At 57.2% G+C, this 16,010-nt stretch overlaps 1 protein-coding gene across 1 annotated transcript; it reads left to right on the top strand.

The window, feature by feature from the left end:
* Window positions 1–1,418: 1,418 nt before the first annotated feature.
* Window positions 1,419–15,804, top strand: GATA5 (GATA binding protein 5). The gene is made up of 7 exons (XM_067307583.1): window positions 1,419–1,691; window positions 2,435–3,061; window positions 5,534–5,700; window positions 11,749–11,874; window positions 12,697–12,784; window positions 13,329–13,453; window positions 15,198–15,804. Exons 2-7 carry the CDS (start codon window positions 2,542–2,544, stop codon window positions 15,351–15,353), a joined length of 1,182 nt encoding a protein of 393 aa, XP_067163684.1. The 5' UTR covers window positions 1,419–1,691; window positions 2,435–2,541; the 3' UTR covers window positions 15,354–15,804.
* Window positions 15,805–16,010: the final 206 nt, after the last annotated feature.

The following is a 16,010-nucleotide window of genomic DNA, read 5'->3' as shown; positions in this document are numbered from 1 at the left end:
TGGAGCCGAGATTTCCCACCCTCCCCGCAGCGCCGGTCCCCGCGGAGCCGGGCCGGGAGGGCGCAGCGTCCGCCGGGGCTCGCACCCCCGAGCAGGGCTCAGCGCCGGCCCGGCTTGTGCCGGGGGCAGGATCGCGGCCGCAAAACGGGACGGCTCCCATGGCCGAACAGGGCCTGATCCTGTCGACAGAGGCCTGCAGGCAGCAGAGCTCTGTCCGCCCCCTAAATAGAGCCAAGAGCGGGGTGAGACGCGCCGCGGCTTTTGCTCCATTTGTCCCAGGAGGAAAAAGTTCGCGCAAAGCCCGCGCGTTAGCGGAACAAGGCGCAGAAATCCTCCCCGCACGCCCTGGAGGCGAAACCCGACCGTGATGAGATTGTTTCGGAGATACGGAGGAGGCGAGCGGTGCCAGCGGGCAGGGTCCGGGGCGGCCGCCGCTGGCGAGCAGCGAGGGAAAGTTTAATCGTCCAAATTAACCGGGCTCCGGGAACAGCTCAACGGGGCCGCAAGGGCCGGTTCCCCTCCTGCCGCCCCTTCCCTCGCCCCGGCCGGCCGGGAAACGTTGGGGACTTTTGCTGTTTTTCGGCAGGCTGCGGGGCCAGGCCGGCTCCCCGCCGCAGGAGAGCCCGGCCCGGAGCCCAGCGGCACCGGCGGGCCGCGGGGAGCCCGGACCGGACCCGGGGCTGCCCCGGCGGGACGGTGTCCTCCCCCGACGGGACGGTGTGCCGCCGGTGCCGTGCTGGCCGAGGCGGCCAAGCCGTGCGGAGCCGCGCCGCTGCCCGTGCCCTGCCGCCGCCGGCTGCAAGCGTCGCCCCAGCGCCGGCCGGGCCTTGGGCCGCTGAGCTCTGGGGAGTTGGGGGGCCCCCGGGGAGATCCCCCCCCCTCTTCCCCCTTTATTATGGCTTTTATTGCAAAGAAGAGCAGGAGCGCTCGCTTGGAGCAGAAAGTTGCCCATCCACGTCCTCTCCTGCCCGAAGCCCCCGCGGGAAAGTTTTCGGTTTGTTTCCCAGCCTCCGCCGGCGGCCGGGTCCTGCGGGAAACCGGGGTGCGGGGGGGGCGCCGGGCTGGCCCCGGCGGCGAAGCGAGCCCCAGAAACGGAGCCAGGTCGGGAAAGGAGGCGGCCGGGTCCCGCCGGGGGCGGGCAGACATCTCCATCCTTGCGGGGGGGCTCAGCCCGGGGGGGCCGGGGAGGTGCGGGGCTCCCTCCGGGGCCGCATCCTGCCCCCCGCTCCGCGGCCCCGCGCCGGGGGAGAGTCGGCGGGCGCGTCCCCCCCGCCGGGAGCGGAGCCGGCGGGGCTTATCCCGTCCCCCCTGGTCGGGAGGCACCCAATCCTCGCCGGGACCGGGGCTACCCCGCCGGCCGTCACGTGGGCCGGGCCGCACCGGGGCCCGCCGTAAAGAGCCGCCGCCGCCGCTGCCGCCGCCACTTCCCCGCCGAGAGCAGCCGGGGACGCACCCGCGGCGCGGCCGCCCCACGGGAGACGGCGGCGGCGAGGGGAGGGCCCGGGGGAGGGCAGCACCCGGCCCCTCTCTGCCTCGGGGCTGTTTTCTTTTCCAACCCCCCTCCCCCGTAAACTTTCTTTATTCTTTTTTTATTCTCTTTATTTTTTTTTTCCTGGAATTTCCCTGGATGGTCTGAATCCAGCTTCATGCCCACCCGGCCATGCCCAGCTCCGCTCCTGGCTCGCTGCGAGGTAAGTACCAGCCTGCGAAAAGCCCCGGAGAAATGGGGGCCGGGGAGGGGGTCGGTGTTTCACGACTTCAGCTCCCCTTTTAACGGCGCGGGATCCGTCCGCACGGGGAGGCCGCGTTTAGGCTATTTTGCTTCTTCACCCGAAAGCAGCAGCGCTGGCGGGCCGGGGGGCCGGGGCCACCCCTGCCCGCGGCCGCTGCCCCGGGGCCCCGGGCGCCGCCACCCGCCGCGGCCGGGCGCCCGCGGGGCCGAGCCGGTGCGCCGCGGCCCGCTGCCTTCTGGCCACGCAAGGCCCAGATGCGCGCTGCAGGCCCGGGGCTCAGAAAAACCGAAGGGAAGGAAAATAGTTTTGATTTCTTTTTTTTTTTTCTCCCTTTTCTGGCCCTCGGAAAGGCCAAAGCGGCTCTGGGTGGGAGCGATCTGGTGCCCCAGGTGGGTGTCTCTCCCCATTTCCAGGGAGGTTATTTCTCGCTGTGACTCGGCCACTGCTTTCGGCCCAGCGCCGCGTTTTATCCCCCCCCCCCCCGAGATCGATTTATCGGAGGAAAGTTTAAAAGGGGGAAAAAAATTAAAATCCCGCTTGAAGCAGGAAAACCGCGGTCTCCCGGCGGGAAGCGCCGGCGGCCGAGAGGGTCCCGCGTGGGCTCTCAGCCCGCGGGCGGCCAAGGCCCGCAGCCCCGCCGCGCAGATGCGGGCCCGCTGGCCCCGGCGCTCACGGCCGCCGCCCTCCGCTCTCCCCCGCAGGCGCCTCCGCGTGAGCCCCGGGGCAACATCTGGGCGCAGCTGGCGGGGCGCCGCGCCGCCCTCCCCGCCGGGCCCTGAGCCGCCGCCGCCGCCGCCGAGGACGGACCATGTATCAGGGCCTGGCCCTCGCCCCCAACCATGGCCAGTCGGCTTATTCCCACGACTCCGGCAACTTCCTGCACTCGTCGGCCGCCTCGCCCGTCTACGTGCCCACCACGCGGGTGCCCTCCGTGCTCCAGACGCTGCCCTACCTGCAAGGCTGCGAGCCGCACCAGAGCCACCTCGGCAACCCGCCGGGCTGGGCGCAGAGCGGCGCCGAGCCCGCCGCCTTCAACGCCGGCAGCCCCCACCCGCCGTCGGGCTTCTCCTACCCGCACAGCCCGCCGGGCAGCAGCCCCCCGGGCCGCGACGGCGCCTACCAGGGGCCCCTGCTGCTGGGCGGCGGGGGCCGGGAGCAGTACGGCAACGCCTTGGTGCGCTCGGTCAACGGATCCTACTCCAGCCCCTACCCCGCCTACGTGACCCCCGAGATACCTCCTTCCTGGACGGCTGGACACTTTGAGAGCAGCGTGCTGCACAGCCTGCAGACGAGGCAGGCGGCCTTGCCCGGCCGCAGATCCACCTTCGGTAGGTCGCCACCGCCCCTCCCCGCGGCGTCGGGGCTGGGCGCTGCCTGCGCCGCGCTGCGCGCCCGCGGGAAGCGTCGCGGGTGGGCTCTGGGGGCAGCCCGGGTTTCGGGGTGCTGGCGGGGCGGGTGGGGGGGGAGAGCACGGGGCAGGGCGGTGGAAACACCGCTGCCGGCCCGCAGAGGGAGCCGCAATAATTCCCCCGCCCCCTCCCCTCCGGCTTTTTGGTGGCCCGATCCTGGGGAGAGCAGCGGGTTTCTGCCCCGTTTCCATCCTCGGGACAGGTCTAGAAATAAGGGGAAGGAGGGGAAAGTTTTTATCAAGGGAGGAAAAGATGGTCCGACACTAATGGCAGGCTGGCCCTGGACAGAGACAGGGGTGTGTGTATGTGTGTGTGTGTGTTACACGAAGGGCAAAGAACACGTTTCAAAGGAGAGCAATTCCCCCGGAGGACAGGGGAACGGAGGCTGTTCAACCCCTTCCCCCCAGTGATATCTCCTTCCCACAATATCGACTTTGTGCCTGTGCTTCAATACTTACCCTTGTGTTTAAATTAGCAGGGCAGATTTATAGCTCCCTCCCTTTTAAGTAATTTATTGTGGTAAATTAGTTTATATTTGAACAGACTCTCGGTCTCCTAATTCGCCTTCGCCCAAACAGGTCCCCAGCTGCATCAGTCTGCGGCCTTTGGAGAGACAGTGAAACGCAGTCAGGCGTTGAACAATAAAACCCACTTCAATTCGTTTCCATCCACACCGCAGAGTCCTTTTAAATCAAGTCCCGAGCAAACTTTGTTTGCTCGCATCTTGATTTAAAAGAACTCCGTGTGCATGGTTTATAACCCCGGGGTATTTCACCATCCTTCTCCGGTGGTGGTTTGAAAAGTCCTTTAAAAGCCACTTCAAGATCTCAGCCGTGTTATCATCTTTACTGCGGTGAACCGAATTATCTTATCTTTATCCTAAGAACAAAGTAAACCAGAGAAGCGGCCCCCTCCCCAGCAAGCGCCGTCCCCGGCCGTGCTGCCCTCCCTCCTGCCCACGCGGGAGGTGCCAGGAGCGGCTGCTTCCCAGGATTTTCCCTTTGTCTTGGAAAAGCCGTTTCCTTCTTCCTCCGGGTCCGTGGGATCGGGTGGATTAAACGATGCCTTGTCGGGGCTGCTACGGGCAAAAATTCGTTGTGCAGAAAAGAGCCCCGCCGGGGAGCTGCGCTGCTCCTGCCGAGGGTGGTGACCGCGCGGGAATATTTTTTTGCACCTTGAATTTGATGTTTTGGTGTCTAGAATGCAGACCTCCGTCAGCCCTGAAGTTTATTTTTGCTCTTAAATAGTGTAAACCCCTCTTTAGTAGTGTAAACTATTCTTTTTCATTTAGTGAAACACTGCGATTTTTTCCGTTTCTTTTTTTCTGTTTTCTTACTTCTTTGTGTTTTTTTCTCTTTTCTTTTTTTTCTTTTTATTTTTCACTTTTCCTTTTTTTTTCTTTCCGTTGGATCATTTTTAATACTTTCGAAGATGCAAAAACAAAACAAAAAAGTGTGTTTTTCTTTGGAAGAAAATAACATTCCAGACGGAGAAAGTTATTTCACAAAAAGAGACAGAAAGGGGAAGGAGGGGGGAAGGGTCGAGACTTTAAATCGAGGGGTTGCTCGGTTTGGCTCCGGGCTGCCCATTTGCGCCGCAGCCGGGCTCAGGGCAGGGGCGAGCTGCAAACGCTGCTCGGGCGCGGGCGGCTCCGCTGGTTCTTCCTGGGATTTTCGGAGAAAAAAGAAAAGCCGGAAAGAGCCTCGCTAATGGGGAGTTTGGGGCGATGGAAAAAACCCCGCGGAGGGGTGTGTTGGGGGGGGGGGGGCGGCTGTAAAACCCGCCACGCCGCTTGCGCGTGTGCGGAGGGCAAAGCGCGGGCCGGGCGCGGCGGCGCGACGTGGTGCGTGGTGCCCCGCTTCCCGCGGGGGCAGCTCCGCGCTCGGCTCCGCGCTCGGCTCCGCGCCTCCCCCCCCCCCCCGCGCCCCGCGGCGTGATTGATGCGGCGGCCCGCGGCGCCCCGCCGGAGCCCGTCCCCAGCCTGGCCGTCGCCACCAGGCAGCCAGCACCGCGCCGTGATTGAAATCAGGGAAGTTCCCCCCCCCCCTTATCATCTTGCAATAACACCGAGGCGATGTTTTATTTTTACAGCCGGGGCAGGGCGAGCGCCGCACTTTCCAGGAGCCCCTGCGCCGCGTGGGCTCCCCACGCGCCCCCGGCCCGGCGAGACCCCCGCTGCGCTCGGCAGTCTTTTGGCGGGGACGTTCTTCTGTCTTTAAGCAAAACAGTAAAAAGTTGGGATGGGGAGATGAACAGTGTCCTTCCCCAGCGTGGGAGGTGCTTTACGGGGTGGCAGCAGACTCCCCCGGGCCGGTTTTCCCACGGCAGGCAGGGGCCCTGTCCGGTGGGGCCGGCTCCTGACCGAGGCGGCATGGTGGGTCTGTCCTGCAGAGTACCTGGAGGAGTTCCCCGGCGACGGCAGGGAGTGCGTCAACTGCGGGGCCATGTCCACGCCGCTCTGGAGGAAGGACGGCACCGGCCACTACCTGTGCAACGCCTGCGGGCTCTACCACAAAATGAACGGCATCAACCGGCCGCTCAAGCCGCAGAAGAGGCTGGTAAGAAGGGGAACCCCCCCCGTCCCCCCCCGTTCCCGCAAGGGATCCCGTGCTCAACCCAGGGGGTGCAAGGGCCTGGACCGCGGGGATGGCTAAGGCAGGATCTGTGCAGCCAGGAGGATGCCCATGGTGCTGGGCTCTGCGTGTCCTCAGTGGGGCCCGTTCGGCTCAGCGGGGCCTGCCCGACGGGGGGACGGATCCGCTGCGCAACCCCTCTGCAGGCAGAATCGGTCCTGCCGCACGTAAAGTGCCACCGGAAGCAGCAGGAGCCCCTTGTCGCAGTTCCTCGCCAGCTTGGGTCAGGAGGAGCGGAGGGAAGCCGAGCAGGGCATTGCGCCCGACGCGGCTGATCCACAGCCCGGAGATGGGCAGACAGGGACTGGAGGGATCCCGGGGCTGCACGGAGAGGACGGGACCCAGCCGAGCCAAGGGGGCCGGTGGCCATGCCTACGGCCCGGGGCCAAGTGGGGCTCTGCGGGCTTCTCTCAGCTCCGTTCCTGCGGTGACCAGCTGCTTTTTTTCTATTATTATTATTATTATTTCCTATCTGTTCGTGCAGACACGCGTGGTCTAGGCAGAGTAGTTGGATAGGAGACAGGCACCGGCCCTGAGCTGGCCCAGGAGGGTTTGCGGGAGCAGGATGAGGCCCAGTGACCACGTCTGGAAACCCCTGCTGCATCTGCCAGCGCTCCCGCGGGGCGGCTCGGGGCTCGTTAGCTCCCGGTTTCTCTGCAGGTTAATGCACTACTTCTCCCACAACATGGCCTTGGGCTTCCTCCAATTGGGATCTCGTCGTGAGAGAGGAAAGGCGCGTACTTTATTTGTGCAGTCGCTTTGGGATGTTTAAATTTGGTGGTAACAGTTTTGCTTTCAGAGCCTGTCATCAGCAGCAGTCATTGCAAACAGGATGTTTGTCTCGGAGCTGGCGCTGGGGAACAGCTGGGAGCTCCTTTGGGTTTCGCTCCGGGTGTATTCGGGCATTTATTTTTCTGCTGCAAAACAAATTATTGGCAATAATCCATGAGTGGCAAATTTCTGGTTAATAAAACCATAAAAATAATTTAGGATAGAGCAAAATGTTTCATTTTGCTTCTGTTGCCGTAAATGTAACTCTGTATTTACCAAATGCAATGAGCAGTGAGTGGCTCTGTGGGAAAGCACAATTTTGTTCTGCTCTGTAATGACATCAAAACAGATGCATTTCTGCAAAACATTTTGCACTATCCGATAGGGTTTACCTGTGTTATCAAAACATTTCTGATCTCCTTTAATGTAATTAAATCTGCATACCAGCATCAGACTCTGATCTCTGCTGAGCTGCAAATCTCAGAGTTATGCTGCTGATTTCTTTGGAGCAAGTACGATCTGCACATGGAAAAATCTGTGCAAAGTGGTTTAAATCCAAGCCTGCATTTCAGTGTACAACTGGCATCAAGACATGATGCTAGATGCATTTTCGGGGTTTTTTTGACAGCTTTTCCACAAAGGAATTAAGGCAGATAGGTCACGCTGTTATTAAGTACTTTATTTCGGCGCACGGGAGGGGAGCTGACCCTCCTGCTGCCCGCAACGGTCGCGGCGAGGCTGTCGGCAGGAGCACCGCCTGCCCCCGTGCCGCGTTGCAGGATACGTGCTGCCGGCACAGCGAGCCCGGAGCAGCACTCAGCAGCACTCGGGGACCCCGTCCCCTTGGGGGTCACCAGTGACCCCCTCCCTGCTCATCCGTCACTGCCGCGGTGGCATCCGCTGGACATTTTTCAGCAAACCATTTTCTGCTGGAGAATGCTCATGCGGAGGATTAAGAGATTTCCCGTGACGAGCAAATCTTGTTGGGAATTATCAAAGCACTTTCAACCCTTTTATTGTTTTGCCTATTATGAAGTATAGTAATGATAAAGCCCAAATAAAAGAGTCAGGTCTTACTGAAGAGAAATGCTTCAGCAAGTTTGGGAGGAAATACCTAAGGAGATTTTGTTTTATAGAAAAGAAAAGGGGCTGCAGTTTTGACTTTCCATGCTGATTTTGGAACGAAACATTTCAAAGTCTTGGGTTTTCCCCAGGGGTTTGAAATCCCGTTTTGCAACAAGTCAGAGGAAGGGGGACCCACCGCCGGTGGTCAGGAGGGCGTCAGGCGTGTGCCGCAAGGCGCAATCCCCGGCGGAGAGCTGAGGGATTCCCTGCCCTGCTCGGGGCCCGGCTCCAGGGGCTGGGGCAGCAGCTCTGCTCTAAGGTCCAGCTTTTCCCGCAGGTGGGTCCTTAGCTTACGGCTGCAGGATCTCCTCTGCTCACGCTAGCTAAGACCTGCTGTTTTCTTTTTGGAGAAAACCCTCCTCGTCCACTGATAAGTTGGGGGCGTAACTCCCTGGTGCCCCAGAGCAAATCCACCATGGGGGAAGCTACCTGCGTCCCTCTGGTTTCGGATGCTTCTTTCCCCAAACGACTTGCACTGCGTGGGATGTCTTCTGTGCGATATCGCCACGTAATCTCACCCACGCCGTTTGGGTGGGAGCAGGGTGGTGAACGCAGTGAGGCATCGCTGCTCTAGGAACACAACCGGCCGTTGAAATAGGCCATTTCACAATGCCATGAAATACAGACACGGAGAGGGAAAAATGGTCGCTTTTGTCCTTTACATTACGACCTTTGATCTGTAACTGGATACTGCTGTGCGAGTTATTCTGACTTCTGTTTTTACAAAGCAAAGTCCCACTGAAAAAAAAAAAAAAAGGCGCCGTGCATCTTGCGCTGGCGAATGCAGACGGTCCGTGTGATACTGCAGGAATGACATGCGGCAGCCCGGTAGCAATCAGCCCGCTTGTGGTGGGAGGAGGGGGCTGGCACTCGTAGTATCGTTTCCAGGTCTTTTTGTGTTTCTTTTTCTGTGATGAGGCAACATCCTCTGTGTAGCAGGGACAGTTGTTTTGCTGCTGATCGGATCTGGATGCAAAGCCCTGTGGTTTTCAGCAGAAAGGAATTATCTTAGAGAAGGATGGGAGTAGCATGTTATTTTAGGCAAAACCTCCTCTATTCAAAGTTTTTTTGGCGCGTTTCACCAGGCGATGCCTTAGACCCAGTCCTAAAAGCCAAATCACCTTTGCCATCCAAGGGCAGCCCCTGGAGCTGGATGGCTCCACTCATGGGCGTGAAACTCTGCTAGTGCAGCAGCGTTTTAGGCCCAGAGCTGCGTCTCGCGATGCAACATATGAGGGGCAGACGCAGCCATCGTCATGTGCTCAGCAGCCTCCACGCAGTGCTGGGCAGAAGGACTAATTGGAGGCGAGTTTTGCAGTCTGGGCTCAGTGGGGTTTTTCAGCCTGTCCTTTTTTTTACTAAGTTTGCAAGACTTAGTGGTTTTGGTGCCACTTCTGCAGGGAGTGGGCACGGGGTGGATCATCATATGGTGCAAACTAGTAGGAATCTAGCGTGGTGGGTGTAGCATCTACTGTGTGTTGCTTAGCTTTCCTGTTGCCGTTGGTTCCTGCAGTTCACTAGTCCTCTGAGGTGCAGTTTTGCCCAGAACCAGGCCAGCAAAGGTGACTCTCAGATGATGCAGGTGTGTTTTGCCGGGCTCTGAGCCTCCCGCTCGGACCCACCTGCTTTTGGGAGGTGAGGCAATAGGCCACAGTGGCTCAGTGAACTTGGGCATCTCAATATGCTTTGCTGCAGCCTCCTTTCTATCAAAACCAGCTCCTTTTCTGGCAAGGGGGGCAAAGAAGCATTGATTAAATCTTCTTGGAGTTCAGAGGCTTCTTTTTTCCCGTGAAACACCCAAAGTTTCACTTCCACTTTTGAGAAGGTGGTGGAGCAAAGTCTCTGCTGGCTTTGGGCTCCCTCAGCGGGATCTGCCCCACCAGCTCCGAATTTCTTGGGCTCTCCTAGCAGCGCTAACACACGTTTGGTTTAATATGCACCAAGTTCTGATTCCTCAAACTTAGCAGCAGCAGCTGGCTGTCAAGTGTGGTCTGCGAAGAGCTTTTGTTTGAGTGTACAGTACATTTGTATAAATAAACACCGGAGCACAATGTTGGAGTCAACAGCTTCTTAGACAAGGTCAGAACGCTACAAAGGCAGCCTGGGCGGAGGCTGGCAGAAATGCACTTGCTTTTGGGGGATCTGCTGGGAAACCAGCAATAACGTATTGTACCCTCGTCCTTCAGCGAGCGTGAGTAGCCTTGACTCTCCCTTTCTCGCTAACTCGGCGAGTCATACTGCAGCGGCTGGTTCTCGGAGGGCTTCGGGGTTTAAGCGAAGCCGTTTTGTCCCCGAAGGTGGGTTTCTGGGCTCCTTGGCCCCTTGCAGGAGCGCAGAGGGCCAAGCGTGGGCAGGCGGTGCCGCGCACCCCGTGGCTCCGGCAGGGCTGGCCCTGGCCTTGGGCCGCCGGCGGTGCCCGTCCTAGTCCCGCCTCGGCTGTAGGCGCCACGTGAAATAGGGACAGGGCGTCCCTCCCTCCCCGGCGCCCGCGGGCAACCAGAAATCCTGGGGCTTTCCAAAGGGCTCTGCGTTGGCCTCCCTCCGCTCCCAGGCGATGACAGCTCTCCCCGGGCCCTTGCCGGGCACGGCCAGTCCAGGGCTGAGCGCTCCCAAATTCCCCCTTGCCTGCAGCGGGAGCCGCCCCGGGACCGGGCTCGGGGGCTGTCGGCCGCAGGGCTCCTTCCCGATGAACAGCCGATTCGGGATCTCACTGTGACGCCACGTCCCATGTTAGGGACAAGAATTGCTAAGGAGACTGTGTGCTCCTCTGTACCAGGCTTGTCAGCTTGCACCTCGGTGTATTATTTTTGTCTGGTTATTTCTTGAAAGATAAATAATTTCTGAAGCGATGCAATTATTTGCAAATTGTTGCTGAAACTGCTTTGCTTAGCAACCGGTGACTCAAAGCTTGGACGTGCCTCCTCTGTCCTTTGAAACTCAAAGCTGATCCTTATTTGACTGCTAACCTTGTAAAAACATTGCGTTTTTATTTCTGCTCAACCCACCTCATTCATCATGCTGCTTCATCATGATATTAAGCAATAATGAAAAAAACAAAACCAGGGCATTCTCCACTGCCTGCATCACCTATTGCCTGTCTTTGAGAGAAATCAAAGTGGTTTTTCTCAGGGCTGAAGAATGTATTCAAACACCTGAAGGTGGAGATTCTGTGATATTACTTATGTCACCACTATCTTCATACCTGCTTAAGTCTCTTACTAAAATAGCCTGAATGCCTGATGCTAAGAGACATTAAAATGAAATGCCTGTTAAATTGACAAGTGTGTGTATAGAGACTTCTGCGTTTCCCAGCAGCACAGAGCGCGGTGTCGGAGCCGAGCCTGCTGCTTCTGCCAGAATATTTTCCTTCTCCTTTTGGAGAAGGAAAATATTAATGTTTCATTAAAACATCCATTAGCGTGTCGGAGTCAGCAATCGCTGCACCCACAAAATATGTAATTAATTAATGTTTAGAAGGTGTTTCAGCAGCCTGTAAGAGAACAGATTATGTGTGAGACGCGCAATTAATAACCTGTCTTGTCAAATCGGACTGGGCCAGTTCAGTTCAGTTTGGTTCTGCTCAGTTCAGCCGATTGATTCCAGTTGTCTTAAAACAGAGATTAATTGGGATGTTATTAACTTCAGTGGCAGTTTTGAGTGCAGAAAAGCAGAGCAGTTCACTTAAAGCAACAGCAGTTTTCTGCAGTGGTCGTAACGTGTGCCTAAAGGCTGGCTGGTGTTTTCGTAAACTCTTTCTCCATCTCACTGGATCTCTTGGAGGAAAGTGCTCTGTGTTACGAGTTATGATGATTTGGAGCAGTTTTGCTGAAAGTTTGTGAAATGGGTTGGAAGGATATTTGCCAGGTTTAGCAAGCTCAATAAAAAAGCAGTTGCAAATTGGCGTGATCTCACTTGAATGCTATTTCTTTGATCTGAATTTGGCTATCTTGTGTGTTTCACATTTTCCAGGAAATGGTTGTAATTGGAGATTTTATTCCCGTTTGAAAGGAAACTTCCCGATTTGTCGTTTCTGCGTGTGCCTTCATGCGAGTTTGGTTTGCTTGCTTGTTTTTGCAGTCCTCGTCCAGACGTGCTGGCCTATGTTGCACTAACTGCCACACCACCAACACCACCCTCTGGAGAAGGAATGCCGAAGGGGAGCCCGTCTGCAACGCCTGCGGCCTCTACATGAAGCTCCACGGGGTAAGGGGCGCGCTGGCGGCGGGACGGGCCCGTTCGGAGCGCGTCCAGGTCCGGGATATCTAGGCTGGGCTCCAAAGAGCTGCAACTAGACCCCGTCCCATCTCCTGGAACAGTTAAATCACTCTGCTTAGGTTATCCAAAAAAGATTAAAGGCGGAACTGGAACACTCTCAGGAGGTACCTGAATAGAGAAGAGATTTCTGGCTCTGGATGGCTCTTATTTTAGGTGGCTTGCCAGGCTGCTCCAATAAAAAAAGCTTAACTGGCTCCAGGAGCTGGAGGCTGAAGCTACCCCAACCTCGACTGGAGATAAAGTGCATATTTCTGCTGGATGTGGTAATTCAGCATGTGTGAAGGATGCCAAGGAGCCTGCATGGAGGTTGGCTGATAACATTTATCCCCAAAGGATGGGAACCACCAGTAACATGTCCATGAGCCAAAGAGGAGAATTCATCCTTCCCTACAGGCCTCTTTAAACTCCTGCCATAAAGGTTAAAGTCTCTTATCCCATGACCATTCCCTCCAAGCCAGGCAGGCCCCAGCTGTCACTGTAATTTAATAGGGCCCTGTCATAAAGGTCACTAATAAATCAGGAAAAGGAAAATAGGAAATAAAGGAAAAAACAAAATTTGTGGGAAAGCCTTAGCTGTTAGCCTTATACATCTTCCAGCCAAGGCCTGTTGCAGAGAAAAATAGCACTTAGTGAAGGACAAGGACTTTAGGTGCGTTGTGTGAGCTACAGCATGTAAATAGGAAAGCAACATTTGTGGGAAGGATCTGAGTAAAATACAATACTAATGATTGCAAACTTTTGGATGTCAAGGTACCCCGACCTCTGGCCATGAAAAAGGAAAGCATCCAGACAAGGAAAAGGAAGCCTAAAAACATCACCAAAGGCAAAACCTCGACAGGTAAAGTGCTTTTACTGTCGTCACTGGGGCCTGGGGCAAACGTAAAGCCGGGGTGGGAAAAGCTGCTGGGTGGGAAAGCTCCCGGGGTTCGCACTCCCGCTACGTTTTCCCGGGCTGCGGGCAGCCGGCTGCAGAGCTCCTGCTCGCGCGGATCTGCGGGGCTGTGGTGAACGGGGTGAAGGCAAACGGCAGGGGCTGGGAATGGCGCGGTCGAGGGTCGAGGGGAAGTTAGCGTGATGCATTCAACGTGTGCTCCTCCAGCCGGTGTAAAGACCGGTGCTGCCAGGCTGTGAAAGACTTCTCCTCCTCCTCCTCCTCCTCCTCCTCCTCCTCCTCCTCCTCCTCCTCCTCCTCCTCCTCCTCCTCCTCCTCCAGTGACAACTTGGCAGCCCGATACAGGCCCTTACCCTGAGGGAGCTGAGGGGGAGTAAGAGAACAGTCTAGTTGCACCATGAGATGTGACTGCAGCCATTAAAATACAAATTTCCCCAAGAAAACATTTTTTCCCACGTTGCTTCATCGTCCTGTAACGATTATCTTGCAGGGTCTACGACTTCGGCCACTAACTCCCCTTCTTCCATCACCAACTCAGACAGCACGGTCACTTTAAAGTCAGAGCCCAGTGCGAGCTCGCAGTACCCTGGACAAGCCATCGTGTCCGTCTCCCAGGTGAGAGAGCCCGGGAGGCAGCGCGCTGCTCGCCGGGCCAGGCTGCCCCACGCCCCACTAACTGCTGACGCGGCCGGGCTTGGTGAGCCCGAGCAATTCATTTGTGCCACTGAAACCGCAAATTTATGGCTCGATCCTCCCATCCGCCTCCTTAGCCTGTCCTCTCCCCCCAGACACACCTTTCATTTGCGAGCAGTTAAAAGCCTGCGCTCAAAGTGCAGCTGGGGAGGTCAGTGAGGCACCATGACCACTTTGGTTTCGCGCGGGCGCGCAGCAAAGCCCCCAAACGTTGCAAGTCCCCCCGAAAGGGAACGAGACCCCCGGACACCCCGGCGGTTCCTTGGAAGGAGGCCCCAGAGCAAGGCTTGCCGGGATGAGCTCACCAGGGCAGCTCACCAGCTGCGCAGCCCTGGAGATGGAGGTCCTGGAAAGCCAAGGAGCCCCAGCTCCAGGGCGGCCTGCCTGATGGGCTGCCTTGGAGCTAGAAAAGCAGGGAGCGTGAGCCAAGACGCTGTGAACCTGGAAAGGCTCCAGGCTATCGGCTCCCCGTCGGCTTCCTCGTCGTGCAGCCGGGGAGCTGGGAGGGCTGAGCTCTGCTGCAGCCTGCAGCAAAGCTGCCGCAGGGCCCGTCCGCTGGGGAACCAGCTCAGCGTGGAGCTGGGTTTGCTTCTGATCTCCTGCCGCCGCACGCCAAGAGTATGCAGTCAAATCCTTGCAGTTGTGACCCTGTTGATCCAGTGGGACCAGCCCTAGCTGGAAACTTCCCTAATTCCCGAGAACAGGCGCACTGGGTATACGTTATCTGCTCTTTGCAGTCCTGAGGTGCTCAGCACTCACAGAGCTGTAACGCTGTCTAGAGACCATCGATTGCGTGGCCGTACTTTTGCCTCGCGGATTTGTTCGGAGGGGTTGCTATTTTATCTTTGTGGTGGAAAAAATGACTCTAAATCAACCCACCGATCAAAATTTTGTGACCCTGCATTATCTTCATCTTGGGTCTAACCAAGCCCCTCAATCTGAACATGGTTGCATGGAGGGGAAGTTCAGCCTGAGATCCAAAACTCTTGGCTTGGTGCCATCTTGACTTTATGGGAGAGGTTTTTTGGCTGAAACTGATAGATCTGATTTGTGCTGTGCTCTTAAAAAATATACATGTGCCTAGAGACCTCTGAACTGGACATGTTCAGTCGATAAATAATTGGAGACAGGCACTGTGACGCCTTCTCCCGGATCGCTCCTCATGCTCCCTGGCCTGGGGATGGAGCACCCTCTGCCTCGGTGCAGGGTCCTCCGACGTGCAGAATTAGCGTCAGGACTAATCCGTCATAGAATCCATCATAGTCGCAGTCGGTCACGTTCCTACCACTACATTGTGACAAGTGTGATCATTATCCTTTGGCTAATAACTGGCTACCAGGAATGGGCTTATATTATATCCCATTAATCCTGGATAATATGTCAGGAAAGTTAATATGGATTCCAGCAACTTAGAGTTTAGGAGAATTAGGCACCCAGTTGCCTATCTGACCTCAAGGAAAACTGAGCGCCCCATTCCCTTAGTGCTCCGTGAAAACCCCTGCCTTAAACGAGAGGGGATCGTTGGAGCGGGACCGCTGTGTCCCAACCGCAGCCGGACAAAACCATTCCTTGGCTTTCTCGTCCCGTAACCGCGCTGGCTCAGCCCACCTAGCAAACCCCCCGTCCGCGGCTCCGTCGTCACCTTCTCCTCCCGCCGTCTCCGCAGGCGCCCAGCCAGTCGGAGGACGCGCTGGCCGGCGGCCACGCCGAGTTCAAGTTCGAAGCGGACGATTACGCCTTCTCGCCCGCCGCCGTGGCGCAGCCGTCGGGGCTGAGCGTCCCCCTCCGGCAGGACTCCTGGTGCGCGCTGGCACTCGCCTAGGAGCCCGCCGGCGCCCGCAAAGGCTTCGGACCAACGGCGACATTCCCCCTGCGGACGGACGCGGCGCTTCGGGACCGCGAGGGGCCGAGCGGGCGGCACGGGCCGCTGCGGAAGGACAGATTTCTCGCAGAGGACATGCGCGAAAAACGCCGGCCGGGCATGGCCGAGCTCGCTGGGCTGCGGCACTGGCTTCCCGGGAAGCTTTTCCTCGGCCAGAGGGACCCAGAGCTGCCTCCCCGAAGCAGGAGAGCCGGGGACGCTTCTGTTTTCACGAGGAAAGCCTCCGTCCCCCTGAGATGAAACCAAGAAATAAATGCATCCCAGAATCTATGTTTATTCGCGGTGATTTCTCCCTCCTATGACTCCTCTGTGTGCAATTTATTCCACTTTCCAATAAAGACTGTAATAACGTGGCATCAAATAACTTAATTTTATTAAAATGTAAACTGTGTGGCCTCCTTTATGTTTTATTGGCCACAGCAGGAAAAAAAAAAAAACTGTTGTTTTTAAACATTTACTGTTTTATATTAAAAACGATCATCTCGACAGAGCGTTAGCTTCTGAAGCGTTTAGCATATCGACGCTGAGCTGGTGAGTCACACATAAAGTAAACACGCTGCTCTTCCCATTCCAGCTCCAAACAAAGATTTTTTTTAT

This window comes from Apteryx mantelli, chromosome 18 (genome assembly GCF_036417845.1).
Source record: "Apteryx mantelli isolate bAptMan1 chromosome 18, bAptMan1.hap1, whole genome shotgun sequence".
NCBI classification, from domain to species: Eukaryota; Metazoa; Chordata; class Aves; order Apterygiformes; family Apterygidae; genus Apteryx; species Apteryx mantelli.
Note: the sequence above shows the minus strand (reverse complement) of the source record. Positions and strands in the feature narration are given on the sequence as shown.

Bases quoted from the DNA above. Each gene is read 5' to 3' on its own strand.
- GATA5 (XM_067307583.1), top strand. From the start codon at position 2,542: ATGTATCAGGGCCTGGCCCTCGCCCCCAACCATGGCCAGTCGGCTTAT. The intron at 5,701-11,748 runs GTAAGAAGGGGA...TTGTTTTTGCAG, and splicing joins TCAAGCCGCAGAAGAGGCTG to TCCTCGTCCAGACGTGCTGG. The intron at 12,785-13,328 runs GTAAAGTGCTTT...ATTATCTTGCAG, and splicing joins CAAAGGCAAAACCTCGACAG to GGTCTACGACTTCGGCCACT.